Source organism: Neophocaena asiaeorientalis, unplaced genomic scaffold (genome assembly GCF_003031525.2).
Source record: "Neophocaena asiaeorientalis asiaeorientalis breed wild unplaced genomic scaffold, Neophocaena_asiaeorientalis_V1.1 scaffold150, whole genome shotgun sequence".
NCBI classification, from domain to species: Eukaryota; Metazoa; Chordata; class Mammalia; order Artiodactyla; family Phocoenidae; genus Neophocaena; species Neophocaena asiaeorientalis.
The window spans coordinates 5,942,549-5,964,559 of NW_020176571.1; the positions used below are offsets into that span (position 1 = coordinate 5,942,549).

Genomic DNA, 22,011 nt, shown 5'->3' on the forward strand with positions numbered 1-22,011 from the left:
TTTTGTTGGTTTTTTTTTTTTTTGTTTTTTTTTTTTTTTTTTTCCACTTTATTTAATTCTAGCCACTCAGGGGCTGGAGCCGCTGGGTTCCTGGTATTAAAAAGATGCCAACAGAGGTAGCTGTGTCTCACCCAGGGGCCCGGCCCACTGTGAATACCCCCCAAAAAAGGAGAAAAAACACAAAATAAACCAACAAAATAAAACCAAAAGGAGGAAGAAATTCTGATCATTTTCTTCAAGCCTGTTGGGAACCCGCAACAGTTTGTGTGTAACAGACGTTACAGTGGGGAGAAGCCAGGGCCCGGAAGGCCAGCCCGCCAGCTCCCCGCAGATGGCGCCGGCGCTACTGCTGCATGTCTCTCCAGCAGGAAGGGCACCACTGCCCCTCACTCCCTCCCCTCCCCCAGTGCTCAGCGGGGCTGTTCCTCTACAACTTGGAAGATGGGGCAGAAGGAAGGAGAGGGTCTCTCAGGCCCCCAGGGGAGAAGCTGGGCAAGGGAAAGTGAGGAAGGTCACTGCTCAGCGGTGGAGGTGGTATCATCAATCTGGATCTTCACTGCTGCTGGGCTACCTATAGGAAGAGAAAGCCAAGGGAGTCAGAATTCCAGACTCCAGGAACCCACCTGATCCCAAGGGAACTCACTGGTAAGCCAGCCCCACCTGCCCAGTATGTAAAGCTAGGGACAGACAGCAGAGTTAAAAGTTCTAGAATGGCTCTGTTGGAAGGGCTGGCCAGACGAAAATGGTCCTATACCTGCTGTGGAGGTGGTTCAGGTGCCCGGTTTGCCAGGCGACTGAGAATATTACGCTCTGACATCTGTAGCCTCACAGCAACTGGGGGAATTCGGGCAATAGTAGCTGGGAGTCGAGTCACATCGGCTTTCATGTCACTCAGCAGTTCTTCTAGCTGTTTCAGAACTGCAGGGGGAAGAAAAAGAGGCGGTGAGCCATGGTAGTCAAGACCGAGGTCCATCTTTCCCATTAAGTGGACCCCCCACACACACCCATTACTTCTCAATGACCAAGTGACTGATGTGCCGGAGTACTGTCTTTTGTCACCGAGTCACCTGACCTGGCTCCACCACACTCAAATTCCTGTCCCTCATATTCCAGTTCCAACTGTCCATGATTCTGTGCTTTCTAAAGCCAACTGTCCCTTGATCCCTATTGTCTCTATTTCCTCCACTTCTTCAATAGCTATTCCTATTGTTTCCTCTTCTCACTATCTTTCCTCTGCACCTTTGGAGCTGTCTCCCTTTTCCTTTGTAACAGCTTTCTTTTCCTCATTTCACCCTCCATCCCCCTCACAATGTCTTAACTTTAATTAAAAACAGAATGTTGAAAGCAGTCTAGAATTTGACAAGATCTTAAATCACCTTGTTACCTCTAAACTATCCCAGATCACACTATATTATTCTGCTTTGCTTTCCACCTCCAAGAACTGGAATACATTCAAGAGTTAAAAAGCAAAGAACTACTGTCCTTGACCGTCTCTAAGATGTTAGCTTCCTAAGAAGGAACGCAAGGACCCCCAGCACACCCTAAGCTCCCAGACAAAGAAAGGGGCTCCAAAAAAGGCTCCGACCTGAGAAGTAGGTGTGTGTCGGGGAGGGGCAGAGGAGGAAGGAGGCCAAGTCCACAGGAGGCAGGGGAGCCACTGGCTACCTTTGTGCAGGACCGCATTTGCTGGCTTGTTTCCCGCCATCGACTCCTTGGACAGGTGCTGATGACTCTCTGCCAAACACTCCACCTCAGCAAAGCGGGTGTTCAGGGCCATGGAAGGGTGAGAGGGGTCCTCTGACATGTTCAGGTAAGCCGCCCGACGCAGCTGCTCCTCAATCACCAGGGCTTGTTCTAAGAGCTGGACAAGAGAGAAACAGGAGATGGCAGCTGGACTGACACTCACTTTGCTCATTTCTCATGGGCCTCTCAGAACCCACACCTGGCCAGTTCAACATTCCATTGCCTTTTTCACCCCACTTTGAAGGTCTGTGTTTTTAAAGCTCTTTACCCTTTATTGATTCACTCTTATACAAAAATGATAAATCCTCAATTTAGAAAATACAGAATGTATAAAGAATTAAAATCACAATTCCACCTCCGAGAGCTACTGTTAACATTCTGAGGTTTTCTGTTACATGTTTTTTACAAAATTAAGATTCTATATACGTATTTATATTGTTTTCACTCAAAGTTACATGGTAAGCCTCTTCCCTTGTTATTAGCTGCTCTTTATAAAAGATGACATTTTTTCCCCCATTCTTTTTCAAATTCTTTTCCCGTTTAGGTTATTACAGAATACAGATGACTTAATGGTTGCATGGCAGTCCATCTACCCTATCAAGTTGTTTTACTCTCTAAAATTATTCCTGTTGTTTCTCTTCTTTCACCTCTATATCTCACTCCCACTCCTTTCCTTCCTCGATAGGCACCCCTTCTAATACACCTACTGTGTGTCTTTTTGTGGGTTTTCTTGAAGACAGTATTGTTTCATGTGCACATCTGTCATTTACAGAATGTTTTTCTGTACATTATAAAATGCTGTTTCATTTCCCCACTACATACCTTTTTTAAAGGTCCATTTATGTTACAAAACGTGTATTTTGTTGCTGCCAACTGTTTCTTAATGCTCGGTGATGTGAACCCACGTTTTACCTACCCACACTCCCAATGTCAAACATCTAGGTTGCCTCCAGGCCCCACCACCAGAAATCATAATGCAACGAACACCTGCACATGTCACCTGATGGAGCTGTGTAAAACGGCCTTTGAAATACATTTCAAGGGACAGAATGTTGATTCATGACTTACGAGACTTATTTTACTCAAGTATCCACTGGTTCTTAAAAAGAATGAATCCACCAGGGGTCAGGAGAAAGGACAGTATGAGAATGGACTACTGTTTCTTCCAGAAGACCTGGCTCCGTTCAGGCCTAACTTATCCCCAAACAGACCGAGCACCTCCTTTCAATCTATATACCACCCTGTCTCCTTCACCAACTCCCCTCCCTCTTGCCCCGAACTATGAGCTTTCTCCAGGATCAGCATTCTCCCAAGAGCTCTCTCCCCTCCTGGCATCAGCCAGCACCTCTATGCAAGTGAGTTGGTGCTTTTCAAACATGCATCTCAAGCACTGATAGTTCTGACCCCACTCGTGCATGGTTGATCACTTTGATCCCACTTGTTTAACGGTGGTGGGAGTACTGGGAGGATATTTACTTGTGAAGAACACCAAATGGCTTGTCTAAAATTGAACTGAACTTTTTTCTACAAACTGCTCCCTCTCCTCACTTCCCTGATCTGCCAATTTACTTTCTCAGCGACTCAGACTCAAAACTTCAGTTATTTTTGGAGTCTCACTCCTTTGTATCTCAAATTCAATAAAGTAACTCAGGGGTCAGCAATATGGCCTGTGGGCCAAATCTGGGCCACTGCCTGTTTTTGGATGGCCCAAGAGCTAAGAATGGGTTCTTCATTTTTAAATGGTTGAAAAAAAATCAAAATAATAGTTTATAAAGCTTCATAAAAATTATATGAAGTTCAAATTTTAGTGTCAATAAATCAAGTTTTACTGGAACATATTCATACTTATCACCTATGGCTGCTTGCCCACTATGACAGAGCTGAGTGTCAGTGTCTCACAAAGCTTGAATTACTCTGGCCCCTTAACAGAAAAAGTTTGCTGACCCCTACAGTAAATCAGTAAATCCTGTAAATTCCTTGGTGCTTCATTCCCTTTATCTTTTATTTATTTATTTGGTATTTATTTATTTGGCTGCACCGGGTCTTAGTTGCAGCACGCTGGATCTTAGTTGTGGCACGGGGGATCTAGTTCCCTGACCAGGGATCAAACCCAGGCCCCCTGCACTGGGAGTGCAGTCTTAACCACTGGACCACCAGGGAAGTCCCTCGTTCCCTTTATCTTATCCTTCTCATTTTCCACAACCAGCATCACAGACGAGCCCTTACTACCTCATGACTATATGATAGTTCTGTAATCTCATGAATGTTCTGTTTCAGTTTCCCTTGGTTGTATCAAAACCCTTCACAAACCCTCAATGGCTGCCCATGAACTATAAGGTAAAGTCCAAACTCTCTCATCTGGTGCCAAAAACCTACCTACCGACCTCCAGCCTTACTTCTCTCTCCAACGTACCTCCCACCATCACCAACACAAGTGTCTTCTACACCCCACCTGGACTATTTGCTGTTTCCAAACACCATAAGCTCTACAGGCTCTGTCTTTGCCTAACCTAATTCTTTTGATCAAAGGGCCTTCCATTTCTATCCGGCGATCTCTATTACATTCACCAAAACTTCATTCCAATGCCATCTTCTCCCTGGAGCATTTGTGAGCTCTCCCCACTCCCCACATTCCCTCTGGAGAACTTCCTTAAGGATTTAGCAGTCTCCCTCGCAACACACAGAATGACATTCATCTGACCACACATCTGCCTCTACGTTAAACTGAGAGCTCCTTGAGAACAGGCACCAGGCCTGCCCCTGGCCCACCCATTCCCTAGCACGTGATATTTGAAGGTTTATTAGTGTACGTTTCTTATTCCCCCAATTATACTCAGCGTTAAGTTCCACGTGTCTCATCTCCATGGTATCCCATTATGATGGTCTGCACACAAGGTGCCCTTAATATGCATTTGCTGAGTTCCTGAGGAAAACTCCCCTTCAGTCCTGGGTGTATCAGCCCTAGTGATTCTGAAAATGGAGCTCTACACCTTTGCGTCTACCCCACCCTTCATCCACACAGACCCAGAAAAAAGTACCACCAGCCCACTGGCAGCGCTGCCTCCTCAGAGATCCAATTCAGTCCCACCTCTGCATCTTTCCTCCTGAACACTCCAGCCTACCGTGTTCCCCCAGCACACCCACTGCACTGGTCTGTGTCCTGCGTCAGGCACAGTCACCTTCAGCCCTTAACCAGCTGGTTAACCTTCAGGTCTGTATGTGTTGATCTCTAATATTTAAGATACTTGGGAGCAAAGCCTTTCACAGGATACAAAGCGAAGTGCACAGGGGAACACAATAATCGATGTGGCTGAATGAGCAGACCCCCTCCTTTAGTCCCTTCTGCACTTTAAAGGCTGCCACGTCAACGCTGTATTCCTCCTCGTCCTGCTCACCTTGAACCTTCGGGCTAGAAACTTATTCTTGATCTCTAAGAAATTGCCACGGTTCATTTCACCCTTGAAAGGCTCATTGAGGATAGCATAGCGTGGGTCATTCTGGATGTCCTGCCACCGGGCATAGCCATGGCTATTGGAAAATTAATTGCTCAGGAAAAACGAAACAAGGAAATTAAGAACTTCAAACTGTGGACCCTCAGAAACCTTCACCAAGGACCTCAGCCCCAACTCAGGCAAAGGATACTTTATGATGCCAGCCAGCAGCCAGTAGTCATGCCGTCGGTGCCAGATCTCATAAGTCTTCTTGGTGACTGTGGCTGCCCGCTCCTCATTCTGCCAGAGGGAGTGCAACTCTGAAGAGGAATTTAGGGAAGGTTGGGGAGAAAAAGAAAGGCAAACATCTGTGAGAATTCAAAAAGCTATTTATTCCTGATTCCCAGATACCAACTTGATACGCCTCTGGCTTTCTAACATGGACCCCAGAGGGGTGTGCAGTCAGCCTGGCATTCTCTCTATGAGAGGTAAAGTCTCTGTACCCTGGTTTCTGACAAGAACCCTGGTTTCACCTCGAATCCATCTAACCCCCGTGGGCCCCTCTTTTTCATACCAGTAAAACCGCCATCTGCAATGTTGAACATGAAACGCTGTTTAATATTTTTCTTCTGCTTCTCATCATTCAGGTCCTTGGGGGTCTCTCCATTCTGAAGCATCACCTCTTTTTTCTCTTCTTCTTCTTTCTTCTCCTCTACAGGACATGCAGAAGAAAAATGTCAGCTCCAGACAGAAGCCAGCACCATAGCCCTTACCCATACATAGCACCATATGCTACAAGATACCCACCCACCTCCACCCTTTCTCCACAGAAGTGTTCTTAAACCCAAGAAAAGGTGCCACTGGCCCACTGACAGCCACGTGTGGGGAGAGGTGGAGTCTTTTAGCTTGGGATAAAATGATTATATGGGTATGGATCGGGGAACCTGGGGGTGGAGGGGTGTCCAAGAGATAAAGTCCTTCCTTTCAGCTTTAGAGTCCTTTTAAAAGCACAGTCAGCTTCTCCAAACACCCACCTTTGTCCTCCACCACAATGGGAATCAGATCGACTGCTGACTTCTCCTCCACCTTCTCCACATCAGCAATACCTGGGAGAACAGATGGCACTGAGAGCATATCTAAGGAAGTGTATTCTCTGTTCTACACTATATCCTGAACCTAAATCATGATGAAAGTCATAAAAGATGTCTTGAGAGAGAAAAAGCCCACAGTTTAAAATCAAGGGTACAAGATTCTTCAGTGTGTCACTTCCTCTGGACTTCCCTCCAGCCGGGCTGCAAGCCCAAGAGCAACTGTGGTTCACAGGGATCTGCAGTGTGTGAAAATGTACATACCTTTGGGATCTGTCTCCATTGGTTCCTCTGTTCTCTCCTTGACCTCTGCCTTTTCCACTTTCTCCTCTCCCTCGGGAGGCTCAACAAGGACTTTTTCATCCTCTGAGGCAGGGGCAGGGGGCTGTGTACACTTCAAAGGAAAGAAGAAAGAAGCTGAAGCAGACAGGCCAGCACCCAAGAGGAAGAACAGGCTTATCCGTCTGCCTTTGGTGTGGCATCCAGTCACCCCCGTCTCTTACCTCAACAGTGGCTTCAGGGGCTGCAGATTTCACTTCCTTTTCTCCTTCTGCACTGTCTTCTTCTTTGAGGCTATTTTCCTCTATTTTTATCCCATCCTCTGCACACCAATAATAGACATTCATTAGGAAAAAGGTCCCATATCAGAGAGAAGGTCACACCTTCTCAGTTTGTCTCATCTTAAACTGTCCTCTCGTGCCTTTAAGAGCCAGCCCTATTCTTAGGACAGCCCTCCTAAACTGAGAGGGAGATTGCTGTGTGTCCTGCCAGACTCCCCTGTTAGAACTGAGTACAGGGAAACAGAAAAAGCAAAGGCCAGGACAAGAAGAAAAGGATAGAAAACAACAGTCCAGGCAGACTTACCAGCAGGTGGGGCAGGTGCAGGAGTATTGGGTTGTGTGTCCCCTGGAGTGGAGGGTGTGGGAGTCTTTGGGGAAGGTGACCCTGGCTGTGACATTTTCTTGTTTTCCTCTACTTCCGCAAGTTCGGGCATGCTCCAGCGCCCATTAACGTGTTCAAACTCCTGAACCTGCAGCAACGGGACAAGATGCTGAAGACCCAATTCCATCTAGGTTCCTTTCCTGCTGGCTCTCCAGTTTCACCTAGAAACCCCTGAACGATGGAGGGAGGTTCAGGGCTCACCTTCTTGCGAATCAAGGACATGACACCAATCCTAGTAAGGACGTGCTGGCGAGACAGGCCTTCTCGGGGTACACCATCAGCAAAGGTCTCGGCCCCGTCTGCTCCCGGCTCACATAAATGCCGCATAAAAAGAGAGACGTAAGCCCTGCAGTAAACAAATAGAGAAATGGGTTAAACAGCAATCATGCCAACTCCTAGATCAGATTCTTTCCCACCCGCAGTCAGGCATCACCCCAGACAACAACTATGGCTCCATTTGAGGCAAAGCCCACCATCGTGCTGAAAGCTGGTCTCCAGACCCCACACCATGTCCCAGGTCCTCTTCCAGGGAAGCGAGGAGTACAAGGAACGCTATTACTAACAGCTTCCCTTGCCAAGGTCAGCAGAGGAGACAGCCGATGTCCTGCGCAGCCTGCACTAGTACTGTGGAGTGACCAGAGACTAAAAGCCCTTGCTCTACACCAGTCATTCCAGCTCTCAACTTACTTGAACTCCTTCTCTGACTTGCCTCGCAGATCTCTCACAAGCCACTGGGTGGTAAAAGCATCCTGAGGTGGCATCCCATATCGCATAATCGCATTGAGAAAGGCTTTTCGCTGACGAGCGTTAAAGCCAAGAACCTGGGGGGAGGAGGAACCTAGGTGAGAGAAGGAGTAGACCTTACCCCACCAAAGACCCGACAGCAGCACTCACCCAACCTTCCCTAGAACGGAACGGTACTTACTTCAATATTCCCACCAACACGGGCCAACAGAGGAGGCAATGGCTTATCTTTATCATTCCGCAGGCCCTTGCGACTGGGCCTGCGGGGAGCTGCGAGAAGAAAAGGATGCGTGAGCGACACCGATAGGGATATTAGACAAGGCAGTATTTTAAAAATCCAGCAGAAAGGCATAGCCCTCACCTTCTGAACGTTCATCAAAGTCTTCATCACCTTCCTCTGAGGCCACTGAATAATCGGACTGGTTGTCGGACTGGTCGTCCTGCCAATCTGGAGGGAGAGAGGGCAGATGAGCGGGGCCCACTGCTCTAGTGGAACGGCCCATGGGTTGGGGGCGGGGCCGGCCACACACACCTCGGTCCTCCTGGGAGCCATCATTGTAGTTGACCTGTTTACGGATTCTTTTTCCTTTGCCCAGATTGCGGGCCAGATCTTCTTGCTGCTGCTCATAATGGTGCCGCAGCAATTTCTCCCAGTAGTCAGGATCCACACTTTCTTCCTGTTTTATGATTTCCCGTTCTACCTCCTCTTCCTCCTGGGACAGAGGGAGGGCCAGGACTCAGGGGTGCTGAAGTCGGCACCACCAGCTACCCCTGGTCCTCACAGTCCCCATTCTGCTATAGCTCCTTCTCATGACTGGACTCTGAAATACTTGGTGAGCCTGCTTGGACCTAAGAGCTTAAAAGAAATTTAATTGACAAGACATGGTTGGTTCCTCGTGGTTATGTTTAGATTAGCAGTCAAAATAACTAAAGAAAAATATAGGATGGAGCTGTTATCACAAGAGAAGAATGAAGAGACAGTATGTTTTCTTTTAACCCCTTTCACTGATGCGTATACAGCTGCGAGACAGTAAAATGAAGAAAAGTGAGGTTACAGCCTTAGCGAGGTAGAATGGAGAAGCTTCTGAAATACTGCAAAAGATTCTCCCAGGAGATAAAGCAGAAGGGCCATAAGCCCTTTCTGTTCTTCATAAACTTCATAAAAGTTTACCAACTGTGAAAAAAAATTATATATATCCTCTTATATCCCAATAATGTTTATGCTCCTTTGAAAGTCTTACCTTTTTTTCAGATCGTTCAGGACCACTTAATTCCAAATCCCTTACATTAGAATTAAGCTGCTGCTAACAGCATAATACTAGAAACAACCTAAGTATCCATCATTATGGAACTTGAATAAACTATGGGGGGTGAAAAGGGTGAAGAGAGTCAAAAGGTATAAACTTCCAGTTATAAAATAAATAAGTCATGGTGATTTTATGTATAGCATAGTAACTATAGTTATAAACTTCCAGTTATAAAATAAATAAGTCATGGTGATTTTATGTATAGCATAGTAACTATAGTTATAAACTTCCAGTTATAAAATAAATAAGTCATGGTGACTTTACGTATAGCATAGTAACTATAGTTAATACCATACTGCATATTTGAAAGCTGCTAAAAGAGCAGCCCTCAAAAGTTCTCATAGGAAAAAAAAAAAATGTATCAAATCATTATGTTGTACACCTGAAACTAATATAATGGCATATGTCAATTATATCTCAATTTTTTAAAGTAAATAAATTATGGTACTTCCAAACAAGGACATATTATGCAGCGAATAAAGGGGTGGGGAGGGGGGAAAGCTCTTTGGGTACTGATTTGGACGAAATCTTCCAAGATTTATTAGGTGGATAAAAATAAGGTACAGAATGTCACGTATAAGAAACCACTTTCCTTATGCAGCAACATGGATGCAAGTAGAGATTATCATACTAAGTGAAGTAAGAAAGAGAAAGACAAATATCATATGATATCACTTATATGTGGAATCTAAAATAGGACACAAATGAATCTATGTAACAGAAACAGAATCACGGACAGAGAGAGAAACAGAATCACGGATGTAGAGAACAGACTGGTGGTTGCCAAGGGGAGGGGGTTGGGGGAGGGATGGAGTGGGAGGCTGGGGTTAGCAGATGTAAGCTTTTATATAGAGAATGGATAAACAACAGGTCCTACTGTATAGCACAGGGAACTGCCACAGTGGAAAAGAGTATATATAAAATAAGAGAATATATATATATGTATATATATGTATAACTGAGTCACTTGGCTGTACAGCAGAAATTAACACAACATTGTAAATCAAATACACTTCAATTAAAAAAAACAACAACTACTTTCCTTAAAAGGAAAAGGAAAAAAGGCGTTCGTGTGTATATACGTGTATATGTATATATACATATATATGTAATTTGTGTGCACATAAAATAATTTATAAAATAAATACCACTTATCCCCAGGGAGGGAGCTAGGTAGCCAAAGGACTGGAGTGGGAAAGAGATACTTCTGTAGCTTTTGAATTTTGAACTAGGTGAATTACAGGTGACCCTTGAACAACACAGGTTTGAACTGCACGAATCCATTTATATGCAGATACTTCTCAATAGTAAATACTACGGTATTACATGGTCCATGGCCAGTTGAATCTGCAGATGTGGAGGAACCACAGATATGGAGGGCTACACTATCTATTCAAAAAATAAAGTTTAACGGGACCTAACGAAACTTAAAAGCTTTTGCAGAGCAAAGGAAACTACAAACAAGATGAAAAGACAGCCCTCAGAATGGGAGAAAATATTTGCAAATGAAATCAATCGACAAAGGATTAATTTCCAAAACATATAAACAGCTCATGCAGCTCAATATTAAAAAACCAACAACCCAATCCAAAAATGGGCAGAAGACCTAAATAGACATTTCTCCAAAGAAGACATACAGATGGCCAAGGGGCACATGAAAAGCTGCTCAACATCACTAATTATTAGAGAAATGCAAATCAAAACTACAATGAGTGTCACCTCACACCAGTTAACTAATGAGAGGGCTGTCTGTAGAGGGCTGTCTGTATACCTGTGTAGTCATCAGGAGAGGTCATCAGTGGGAGGGAGAGTGCCACCCCTCCCCTACAACCACTCAGCACGTTCTGCCCCAGTCAGTCACTCCCATATGCGGTCACCACCCTGACAGAAGGGCAGTTTTGGCTGAATACTACTGGTCTGTATACCTGTCAGACTTTTCAGCCACAGTTACACCCAACTGAAGTTAGTAGAATCACTTTCAAGAACAAGGATAATACGTATCAGAAAAATAAAAAAAAGAAAAGAAAAATACAACAAGAGGGATGGTTCTGAATTGGAAGGATGAGAAAAGATGGCAAGGACCACCAGAAACTGATGCCAATTCAAAGAACCCTGACCTGGTGGCTAAAAGAGGACCAGAAGCGAAAGCAATTTTTTGTTTCATTTTATACCCTAGATATCATTAGGAGGAAAAACTTCATTACAGAGGCCAAGCATTTATAACTGAGTATGTTTTGTTTTCTACTAAAAAAAAAGACCAAGAATACACAAGAAAACAAAAAGGGAAAACAATTCTAAAGTTTTAAAAAGCACAGGGGGGAAAAAAAAAAGCACAGGGGATATGCTAAGTATGTATCGTATCTCCTACCTTTTCTCCGGAGAGACTTAAGATAGCAATCCAAAATTTATTTATAGGGCTAATAAAATACATAAGAGAAAATAAGATGAGATTCTGATAAAGAAGAGCTAATACAGGGCTTCCCTGGTGGCGCAGTGGTTAAGAATCCACCTGCCAGTGCAGGGGACACGGGTTCGAGCCCTGGTCTGGGAAGATCCCACATGCTGCGGAGCAACTAAGCCCGTGCGCCACAACTACTGAGCCTGCGCTCTAGAGCCCGCGAGCCACAACTGCTGAAGCCCGCACGCCTAGAGCCCGTGCTCTGCAACAAGAGAAGCCACCGCAATGAGATGCCCGTGCACCGCAACGAAGAGTAGCCCCTGCTGGCCGCAACTAGAGAAAGCCTGCACACAGCAAGACCCAACGCAGCCAAAAATAAAAAAGTTATTAAAAAAAAAAAAAAAAAAAAAAAGAAGAGCTAATACAAGTGTTTTGAGTGTGAAAAGTGGCCGGACAGCCACGTCCAAGATGAGAATGTGATTTGCTCCTAGGTTACAGAATTTTCTTCAAAGGAAGAGGTACATCAATTCAGCAATGTACTAATTTGCCTACAGATGGTCTCCTCTCATCTCAAATACCATCGTGGTCGCAACTCCAATTTTTGGACCAATCACCAAGCACAGCATTGCTTTGGACTCATACTCACCCCCATTTCTTCTTCTCGCACCACATACTGGGCCACTTTGAATGAGCTCAAATATTCATTCATGCCCTGCAATTCCGTATCTTCTGTCTCATCCTGGTTCCGGTCCAGCAGTCGTTCAATGGCCTTATCGTCATAGTGGATAACACTGCTGTCTTCTCCCTCTTTGTTGTCTCCTCCTATAAAGAATCAGGGGTCCATACCCCCAGTTAACTTCAGCAGCTGCAGTGGAAAAAGCAAGTCCCAGAGGACCCTAGGTCTGAGTCTCAGGACCCTAGGTATCAAAGATACCCTTTAGAGAAGCCAAGCCCCACACCAAAACAAGCTCCTGCCTAGCTCACCTCCATCTGTGGCTTCGTCCTTGAATAGCTCCTCAGTGCCAAACTTGAGGATGTCATCAAGCTCCTGTTTGGACATGGATCCAGTCTTGGAGCCCAGCCCAGGCCGAACAACTAGATGCGTCAGCATCATCTTCTTCTTTGCCACCTGCGTGATGCGCTCCTCCACTGACGCACGCGTCACAAACCGGTAGATCATCACCTTCTTGTTCTGCCCAATACGGTGAGCTCTGCTAAAGGCCTGGAGTTGTGCACAAAACGGAGGCAAGAACTGAAGTAATCGTATTTCCTTACTTCTACTCTTGCCCTGACTTCCACATAATAAGTTAAATCCGGCATAAGGCAGGAGCTGCAGCTTGCCCTCACACAAAACTTCCCTTTGCACCCCTACCCCAAGATACCACCCTCTATCATGTTACCCAAAATAGGACCATAGCTAACCCAAACTCTCTGGCTTACAATAAGGTAAAAGACATTTGAAAACAATCTATTGTTTCCCCCTGAAACAACTAATCCCAGATGGTGGAGCCCTCACAGAGAACACTATGCATTTCCAAAAAGTCACTGTAGATCAAGGCTGCTACCTCTGCTCACCTGGATGTCATTATGGGGGTTCCAGTCAGAGTCATAGATAATAACTGTGTCAGCAGTGGCCAGGTTGATTCCAAGGCCCCCAGCTCGAGTGGAAAGCAAGAAGCAGAACTGCTGAGCACCTGGTGCTAAGAGAGGAACCAAAAACACCATTAGAGGTGTCTCTGGCATTCCAGTTAATACATGTTTAAGGAATATCAGAACTATAAAACCTCATTAGGAGATGCAAACTGTTGTCTATAGAGTGGATAAACAACAAGGCCCTACTGCATAGCACAGGGAACTGTATTCAATATCCTGTGATACACCATCATGGAAAAGACTATGAGACAGGATGTATATGTACGCATAACTGAGTCACTGTGCTGTACAGCAGAGAGTAACACAACATTGTAAACCAACTATATTTGAATTACAATGCCCACCTCATTAGGCAAACACAAAACTAATGATATTAATAAGTAATACTCATAAGCACGGTCCACCAATGGATACTGAAATCAGTGTGAAGGTTTAAGGAGAAACAGGATGTCACCACAGTCTAAAGTATCTCCCTCAAGATATCTATTAATCACAATGCAAAAAAAAAAAGAGTAACTTTACATGGGAGGAATTCAACAGACACCACCTTAACCAAGTGATCAAGCTTAACACCAGCAATGGAACATTATCAACATCATGTCCTCCCTGGGAATGATGCACTGAAAAGGACACAGCATCGCTTCTCCGGGATTCCTGTCCAAAATGTCTAGTGTCCATCTCAGCATGAGAAAATATCAAAGCAGAGACGTTCTAGGGCTTCCCTGGTGGCGCAGTGGTTGAGAGTCCGCCTGCCGATGCAGGGGACATGGGTTCATGCCCCGGTCCGGGAAGATCCCACATGCCGCGGAGCGGCTGGGCCCGTGAGCCACGGCCGCTGAGCCTGCGCGTCTGGAGCCTGTGCTCCGCAACGGGAGAGGCCACAACAGTGAGAGGCCCGCGGACCGCAAAAAAAAAAAAAAAAAAAAAAAAAATACAGAGACGTTCTACAAAAGAGCTAACCAGTCGTCATCAGAGGTATCAACGTCATGAAAGGAAAGGAAAGAATGAAGAACTGGGAGAGAAACAACAACCACGCTCAACGTGGGATCTGGGACTGGATCCCGACACAGGAACAGTGGTGACATTCAATTCAAGTCTACAGTTTAGGTAGTAGTATGACGCCAGTGTTAATTCCCTGGGTTTGATCATTGTACTGAGGTCATATAAGTCATTATTAAGAAAAGCTGGGTGAAGCGTATACACCAACTCTCTGTATTATTTTTTGAACTTTAAGTTCACAATTATTTCAAATTAAAAAGTAAAAAAAAAGAAGAGGAGGTGGTAGTGGCTACTGAGACAAGCCTGCCACTAACTTGCTATCTGGGTTTGGTAAGTCCTGGTCCCTCCTGGGCCTCAAGATGCAATGCGGAGGGTTAAATAAAGTGCCCTTCTTTTTAGCAGAAAGAACAAAGACTCCAAAGGGAATAAACAATCTCCTAGCAATAATCCAAACATCCTTCCAATCAAGACATTCGACAGTACTCTTCCACGTCAATTGACAAAAGACCCTAAACCTCTACACAGAAAAGCAGATGCTCAAGAAGAACAAGTGATCGGTCCAGGGCCGTGAGTGAGGGTGCCAGGACCGAAGGCACTCCTTCCCTCTCACCATTGAAGCGGTCAATGGCCTCCTGACGCATGTTCCCAGTGATTCCACCATCAATACGTTCATATTTATAACCTTCATGTTCCAAGAAATCCTCTAGCAGGTCCAGCATCTTGGTCATCTGGAAAATGAGCATACTTTAATTATGGGATTAATCAGATGACAATTCCTCCCCTATGTCACTGAGCTGTCCACTGCTACCCACAAAAGCTCCCACACAATACCTGGGAGAAGATGAGTACACGGTGCCCACCCTCCTTAAGGTTCTTGAGCATCTTCTGAAGGAGCAGTAACTTCCCAGATGCTCTGATTAGGGCACTGCCGTCATACATGCCATTAGGCATCTTAGGGGCTTCCTGAGGAAATAAGCAAAAAAGAAAAAAATATTGAAAGAAACCCCAAACGGAGCAGTTCCTGCCCAGGGAGGAACAAGAGGTGGCACAACGTACCATGGCAGCCACGGGGAAAAGATACGGGTGGTTGCAGCACTTTTTAAGATCCATCACGACATTTAGCAAAGAGACCTGGTTGCCGCCACCTCGAGCATTGAGCGCTTCAAAGTTTCGAGTGAGGATGTACTTGTAGTATTTCCTATGTGGGCAAGACAGCAAGTAAGTCATGCTGAAGAGCCTTTATGTGACTCATAATGCAGTCCCAGGGTCTGGGATCTTCTTTCCAACATATCTCACTTTGGGACCGAGGAAACCTAAGAAGCACCACCATCATCATTTTAAACAAGGTAAGGATTAACTCAATAAGAACTCTGGGCTGCGCCGCTGTAAAGCAATTATACTCCAGTAAAGATGTTAAAAAAAAAAAAAAGAACTCTGGGCCCCAGCAACCTGGCAACAGGTTTCTTTAGCCCTCGCTGGCTCCTGTCACCACACGCCTTGTGGCGGAGTATGGAGAAGGAAACACTGTGCAGACTGGCAGGTGTCTAAGTGTGTCTGCAAAACGGAGCCAGTGCTTCTGTCCCTTCAGACTCACTTCTGCATAGGGCTCAACTCCACACGCACAATGAGCTCTGTCTTGGAAGGCATGTTCTTGAACACGTCAGCTTTGAGCCGCCGCAACATGTGAGGCCCCAGCATGTCATGCAGCTTTTTAATCTGGTCCTCCTTGGCAATGTCAGCAAACTCCTCCAAGAAGCCTTCCAAATTGCTTCAGAAAGAGAAAGGAAAAAGTTGTTGGAGAGGGGGAAAGGAAGAAAGGAAAGTGACATAGGAAACGGGCAAAAGGAAGAATTAGAAGAATGCGGAGCCGATTATGGATAAGCACACACTCACTGGAACCTCTCAGGGGTGAGGAAGTTGAGCAGGTGAAACAACTCTTCCAGGTTGTTCTGTAGTGGAGTCCCTGTCAGCAACAGCTTGTGCTGGAGCGAGTAACCGTTTAAGACCCGGAAGAACTGGTGAGGCAGGAGAGAAGTGGAATTCAATAAGAAGAGGGCTCCAGCACATGTCCACAGACTTCTGCTTTGCCGCCCAGCAGTTACGCCCCCATCCCCACCTTTTTTTTTTTCCTTTATCTTCTTTCCCGTTACTAACTCTTTTTTCTTTTTTTTTTTGGCCGCACCGTGCGGCATCCCAGTTCCCTGACCAGGGACTGAACCCGTGCCCCTTGTAATGGAAGCATGGACTCTTAACCACTGGACCGCCAGGAAAGCCCTCCATCTTACTTTCGAGGCCTGGCCTCCAAGGGTCATCTATCACGAGTGAGGAAGGAAGGCAGAGAGCCTCTCTCCCTTTCCTGTCCTCCTAGGTCTCCCCTTAATGAGTAGGCAGTACTAGAACACTAAAACTGGAGGCCATACCTCCCGCGCCCCCCCTCACCTTAGACTGATTGTTCTTGAGCCGATGAGCTTCATCCACGATGAGGCAGGCCCAGTCAATAGAGCCCAAGATGGCCATGTCAATGGTGATCAACTCATAGGACGTCAGCAGCACGTGGAACTTCACAGATGCCTCTTTCTGCGCAAGAAGGCAACCTGGTCACTCCTGTCCAACTCTGCCGGTACAGGCCAAGTCAAGGGACTCCAGGGGGTTTCCCTCCTCCCGGCTATTATCCTTTTGCCTCACCCCAGGGACCGGGGCACGAGGGGCCCAGAGCAAGAACTCCCCTCTCCGAGGGTGGGTCTCCCTCCCGCTGAGGTACCTTCATGCGGGAAGCCTTCTTGCCACCACGAATGGCATTGTCCTCAAAGGAGAACTCATTCTCTCGGATGATGGCACGGCTGTCTTTGTCACCCACGTAGGTCACCACATACATATCTGGAGCCCACATTTCAAACTCCCGCTCCCAGTTGATGATGGTAGAAAGAGGGGCGCTCACTAGGAAGGGGCCTTTGGAATGACCCTTTGAGGAAGAAGAGGAGACGGAGAGTAAGGACTGAGGGTCCCACACGCAACCCGAGCGCCCACCCTGCCCCTGACCCTGCCCCGGAGTGGGCGGAGGACGGGCGTGTGCACGGGCCGCTCCTCTCCCTCCCTTCTCCATGTACCAACACGCCCTGCCTGCCCTGCAGGGAGCTTACACCGCACCCCTGCCGCTCGATGTCTCTCCACACTACTTCTACCCACAGTTCTGCTTGTCTCAGCGCATATCCGTCCCCCAGGACCGAGGCTCCAGGCACCCACCACTAATCCCACCCACAGCTCCATTCCCTCCAGTCTGTCTCTGTGTACTTGCATCTATCTTACTGTCACTCAACACTGTTCTCCAGGGCCAGAGACCAATTTTTTTTCTTCCTTTTTCTATCTCCTCAGAGTGTAAGAGAAGACCACGAACACAAAATACCCACACAAAAAACTAACAGCCCCAGCTCTCCTACCTCCTTGTAGAGGGAGTAGAGGAAGACTGCGGTCTGAACGGTCTTCCCAAGGCCCATCTCGTCAGCCAAGATGGTGTCGGTGCCTTGAGCCCAGGAGAAGCGCAACCAGTTCAAACCCTCCATCTGATAGGGGTGCAAGGTTCCACCTGTAGCGTCCAGGTACTCTGGCTGTCGCTCATATTTCACTGTTGGCTGAAGGATGAAATAAAGAAGTCAAGAGCTGGCCAGGAATTCCCTTCCTTCCGTAAGACAGCAGCTGCCTCCTCCTGACACACTCTCACTAGATCCTGCTTGAGGGGCCACAAAAAATGGTGGGAAAAAGGTGCTTAATGGTTACTGTAACTTTGTGTTTTATTTAGGATCCTCCAGGAAGCAAGGCAAGACGCAGATCTTGGTCCTACAGACATCCAAGAAAGACACATCATAGTCTCCTTGGCAGTACAGTAAATTCTACTGGTCAGGAACCACCAGGTAAATGATCCTATGCCCCCTCTAGATTTATCTGTTTAACCTTAACCAGACTCACCTTATATTACACAAAACCCCGGAAGAACTGAGCCATGAATTAAGGGTCAGAAGGCCCAGTTTCCAAAATAAGTTTCACAAAAGCTCGGTTATGTGACCCCTCCATACAAAACACCTCCTCAGTCATATAAACACTAACATCTATGTTTTTATTTTTCTGATGAGGAAGAGAGAAAATAAAGTAATCCTAGTATTTTTCCCCTGATTTACAGAGATGTGGAGAATTAGGGAAGCAGTCTGTGTGAAGCAACTTAGCTACAGTGATCACTTGAGATCATGCCTTCAGACTGGAGCACACAACATACGTCGTCCTACCTGACAAACCGCCCTCCCTCTCCTGATGACTCACGTCAACCGTTGGGGTTTCAGGGGGCCTTTCCAACTTCCTCAGCTTCACCTTCTTGAGCTTTTTGCCTGGTCGTCCTTCCTCACCCCTCATCAACTCCCTAAGGAAGACAGATACGTCACACAGCTGCCTGGAGTCCTTCTCAATGAGCAGCAGCTCTACTCATCAAAGTCCCTCACCTGTGATTCCAATAGCTCTGCTTGAACAGGTCATAGTCCTGTATCTCCACATCCTCACTCTCCCAGGATGCCTGATCATAGGGCAAGTCCCGCCACTTGATCAAGTAGTGGACATGGCCCTTCTTGTCCACGCTGCAAAGTCAAGGAGAAAAAACCCTCAGAGCCAGAAGGCCACCCTGCTCTGCTCCCCTCAAAAAAACTAGACCTCTAAGGAGGCCAGACACCACACGTGTTCAGAAGCAAATACATCTGGCCTACCAGTCTTTGCACCAAAAATGATCTCTAGTCTACAGTCTATGGCTCAAATACCAGGATTCAGTCAGTTCAGAACATACTGAGTGTCTCATCCAACTGTAACTTACTGGTAACATCCATTTTCTTAATGAATCCCCCGCGGATACGCTGCCCACCTCCAGTATGCCCACGACAAACGCAGTGTGGCCCAGCTCCCCCGGTACCTGTGGTTGAGAATTCGGTGGATCATCATCCACTCAGGCTTTATCCCGTAGCGATAGAAGCGTTCCTCCATCTCTGCAAATTTCGGGTCCTTGTTCTTCCGCTTTCGGCTCTTCTCTTCATCACCACCGAAGTCCCCAGAGGGTGGCTCATCCATATCATTCTTCCGCTGATAGTTTCGGAACATCACTTGACAGTGCAGCTCCAGCTGCAGAAGCGGCAAGAGAAGGAAGTCCGCGAGGAGTCATGTCCACTCCTACCCACAAGGCTGTTTTCTCTCACTACCCTCTTCATCGCAGCCCCACATCTACTCTATCCCAGGTTTACCTGCAGTTCAGACACCCAGGAGCAGTGCCAATACGACATGCCTTGCCATTTCACAAAGAACTGCCGCTCCGGCCGCCCCTCCAAGGGCTTGGGGGACGGAGTATTGGGATCAGCATCTGGGGGCCGAGGCACTGGTGTGGGAGATGGTGGCTGACCCCACTTCCAGATTAGGATCTTCTGAACTTTGCCCTTAAGAGCTGGACACTAAGAGGAAAAGAGATGATCCAACACCGAATCATTACCACGGCACAGCCCACAGGCAGCTTCAACCTCATCAAAGCATTATTAAAACCTCATTTCAAGTAAGACCTAATCCCAGGACCCTAATCCCAGGAGAGAAGAACAGAATTCCCTCTCTGTTTCTGGACTTCATCCAGGATTTGTGAGACATTATCACTCCTATCTGCCTAACAGAGCCAGTAGCTAGACTTCAACAATAACCCAGAACAAGCAGGCACAGAGAAGTCACAGACCTGGGGCTCAGAAGTCCTCTCTGAAGCAATCTAACAGCATTCAGTGGCCCTGTTATGCCACCAAGACCTCGAGGCTGGGTGTCAAGACGGGAAAGGACATTCTGGGCTAAAAGAACACCGCTCCATCCCACTTCGGAGAGCTGGCAAAGCATCAACTCTGTTCAAAGTTAGTCCTACAGTTTCCCAGAACAAAGGTATCCCGTGACTCTACGAGGAAGGAAAATCCATGCCTCAGGGCTAAAAGGCCTGTAGCTCTCCAGTGACCTCTCCTGCACCTCAGCCTCACGACACCTACACGTAAGAGGGGTAAACCCTGCTGCTGGACCACCGGCCGGGGCCAGGCACCCACCGTACAGCGGGGACAGAGCCACTCTCCGTTGGGGATCTCTGGAAGGGGCGGGTTCAGGCAGTGGATGTGGTAGGAGGAAGGACAGGCATCGCAGCACAGCAGCTCCCCCCCATCCTTGCAGACCCGACAGAACTCCATGTGGTGGTCATCCTCCTCTTCAGGGTCTCCCCCCACCTCTTCCAGGATCTCCTCACCCTCCGAATTGTCCTCCTTAGCCTCCCACTGGATGCCTTCCTTCTCCTGCAGTCAAGGAACTCAGAGTCAGATTACCACCACCCCCACCCCCATCCCCACCCAACCCCCGTCTGAACCGCGCCCATCATTCCTTTGAAAGCTTCCCAAAGCCTGTAGCCAGTAACGCCACCACTTCTACCCCCACCCAGGCCCAAAAGAGTTTCCTCATCCCACCCTTCCGCTCAAGGGTCCCAGAGGGCCACGACGGCCCGGCACTCACGCAGTGTGGGCAGCTCCACTTGCCCTCGGGAGCCTTCTCCATATCCGGATCCAGGCAGACCATGTGGTAAGCTCGGGGACAGGTATCACACAGGATGATCTCTCCGCCTTGCTGGCACACCTCACAATAGTCCTGGTGGTCTGTCTCATAACCATCCACAGCAGTCACCTCCTCCTCGCCTAGGCAAGGAAGAGGGAAAGCCCAGTTATTAGAAAAAACCTACCTCCCCCCACCCCCTAAACCCAGCCCCTATCTCCTTAGGGAGATGCTTCCCCAGTCACGCCCCCTCACTCCACTACATGCGGAGACAGAAGAGAAACACACCTTTCTTCTTCTTTTTCGTGGTCCGGAGTTTCTTGCGGCTGCGGCTACTGCGGCTGGTAGAACCATCCGAAACGGAGTAGCTGTTGATACTGGCATCGTCGAAGTCAGACTCCACATCCAGGTCGTCATCCTCACTCTGGCAGGATGAGAAGGTCAGAGGTTCAGGCCAAGGGGAAGGAGAGAGTGATGGAGAAGGGATCACCCTTTACTAGGGGTGCTGGAATCCCCGCAAGGAAGCCTAACCACCTCTTCTATGGCCAACTCCCCACATCCTCATGCACCTACCGTGAACCCTGAATCCTGACATAAGACCACATCCTCCCCGTTAGCTAAGGCACCCTCGCCAGGGGATAGGCTGGGCTCTCACCGAGGATCTCTTACGCTTAGAACCAAAACCTCCCAGCTTGATTTTCAGGGGAGCTACTTTCTTGGGCTTAGGCTTCTTGGCATCAGGGACACGAGGGCTGCCCTTGGGCTTCCTCCGAGCGTTGGGACCTAAATCAGGAGAAAGCAGGTAAGAGCATACAATCCAAATACACACCACAGAGCAGAACGTGGGAAAGATACTAGGTTGGCCAGAAAGTTCCCTCGGTTTTTAAGTAAACATAAAAGACACGTTTTTCATTTTCACCAAGAACTTTATTGACGGTAACAGCGTAGTCACCGTTTTGTTCCACTACCTTCTGCCATCTTTCAGGCAACTTCATCATTCCATCTTCCCAGAACTTTGTATCTTTTTGAGCAAAGAACTGTTCCAGGTGCCTTTCACAGTCTTCCAGGGAATCGAAATCTTTTCCATTGAAAGAATTTTGTAAAGACTGAAACAGATGGAAATC

At 47.2% G+C, this 22,011-nt stretch overlaps 1 protein-coding gene and 1 non-coding gene across 9 annotated transcripts in view; both read right to left on the bottom strand.

The window, feature by feature from the left end:
• Positions 1 to 220: 220 nt before the first annotated feature.
• CHD4 (chromodomain helicase DNA binding protein 4) overlaps positions 221 to 22,011 on the bottom strand; it is a 28,617-nt gene continuing 6,826 nt past the window's right edge. For 3 of the 8 annotated variants that reach the window (XM_024733086.1, XM_024733083.1, XM_024733081.1), the window contains exons 7-40: positions 21,543 to 21,670; positions 21,176 to 21,311; positions 20,852 to 21,030; positions 20,398 to 20,637; positions 19,576 to 19,779; positions 19,251 to 19,456; positions 18,793 to 18,924; positions 18,617 to 18,713; positions 17,743 to 17,934; positions 17,067 to 17,267; positions 16,745 to 16,882; positions 16,199 to 16,320; positions 15,900 to 16,073; positions 15,362 to 15,503; positions 15,137 to 15,268; positions 14,916 to 15,033; positions 13,229 to 13,353; positions 12,638 to 12,875; positions 12,300 to 12,475; positions 8,481 to 8,661; positions 8,310 to 8,396; positions 8,130 to 8,218; positions 7,892 to 8,025; positions 7,406 to 7,550; positions 7,127 to 7,292; positions 6,766 to 6,863; positions 6,527 to 6,656; positions 6,209 to 6,280; positions 5,749 to 5,886; positions 5,386 to 5,494; positions 5,139 to 5,271; positions 1,663 to 1,861; positions 755 to 918; positions 221 to 571 (exon numbers count right to left, since the gene is read on the bottom strand). In XM_024733086.1, the coding sequence (XP_024588854.1) occupies positions 554 to 571; positions 755 to 918; positions 1,663 to 1,861; positions 5,139 to 5,271; positions 5,386 to 5,494; positions 5,749 to 5,886; positions 6,209 to 6,280; positions 6,527 to 6,656; positions 6,766 to 6,863; positions 7,127 to 7,292; positions 7,406 to 7,550; positions 7,892 to 8,025; positions 8,130 to 8,218; positions 8,310 to 8,396; positions 8,481 to 8,661; positions 12,300 to 12,475; positions 12,638 to 12,875; positions 13,229 to 13,353; positions 14,916 to 15,033; positions 15,137 to 15,268; positions 15,362 to 15,503; positions 15,900 to 16,073; positions 16,199 to 16,320; positions 16,745 to 16,882; positions 17,067 to 17,267; positions 17,743 to 17,934; positions 18,617 to 18,713; positions 18,793 to 18,924; positions 19,251 to 19,456; positions 19,576 to 19,779; positions 20,398 to 20,637; positions 20,852 to 21,030; positions 21,176 to 21,311; positions 21,543 to 21,670 (4,943 nt within the window). In that variant the 3' untranslated portion in view covers positions 221 to 553. Of the gene's footprint in view, positions 572 to 754; positions 919 to 1,662; positions 1,862 to 5,138; positions 5,272 to 5,385; positions 5,495 to 5,748; positions 5,887 to 6,208; positions 6,281 to 6,526; positions 6,657 to 6,765; positions 6,864 to 7,126; positions 7,293 to 7,405; positions 7,551 to 7,891; positions 8,026 to 8,129; positions 8,219 to 8,309; positions 8,662 to 12,299; positions 12,476 to 12,637; positions 12,876 to 13,228; positions 13,354 to 14,915; positions 15,034 to 15,136; positions 15,269 to 15,361; positions 15,504 to 15,899; positions 16,074 to 16,198; positions 16,321 to 16,744; positions 16,883 to 17,066; positions 17,268 to 17,742; positions 17,935 to 18,616; positions 18,714 to 18,792; positions 18,925 to 19,250; positions 19,457 to 19,575; positions 19,780 to 20,397; positions 20,638 to 20,851; positions 21,031 to 21,175; positions 21,312 to 21,542; positions 21,671 to 22,011 lie in introns of all 8 variants that reach the window. The other 5 variants (XM_024733087.1, XM_024733085.1, XM_024733084.1 and 2 more) reach the window with 4 other exon arrangements.
• LOC112391972 (small Cajal body-specific RNA 11) lies at positions 6,948 to 7,087 on the bottom strand. The gene has a single exon (XR_003001604.1).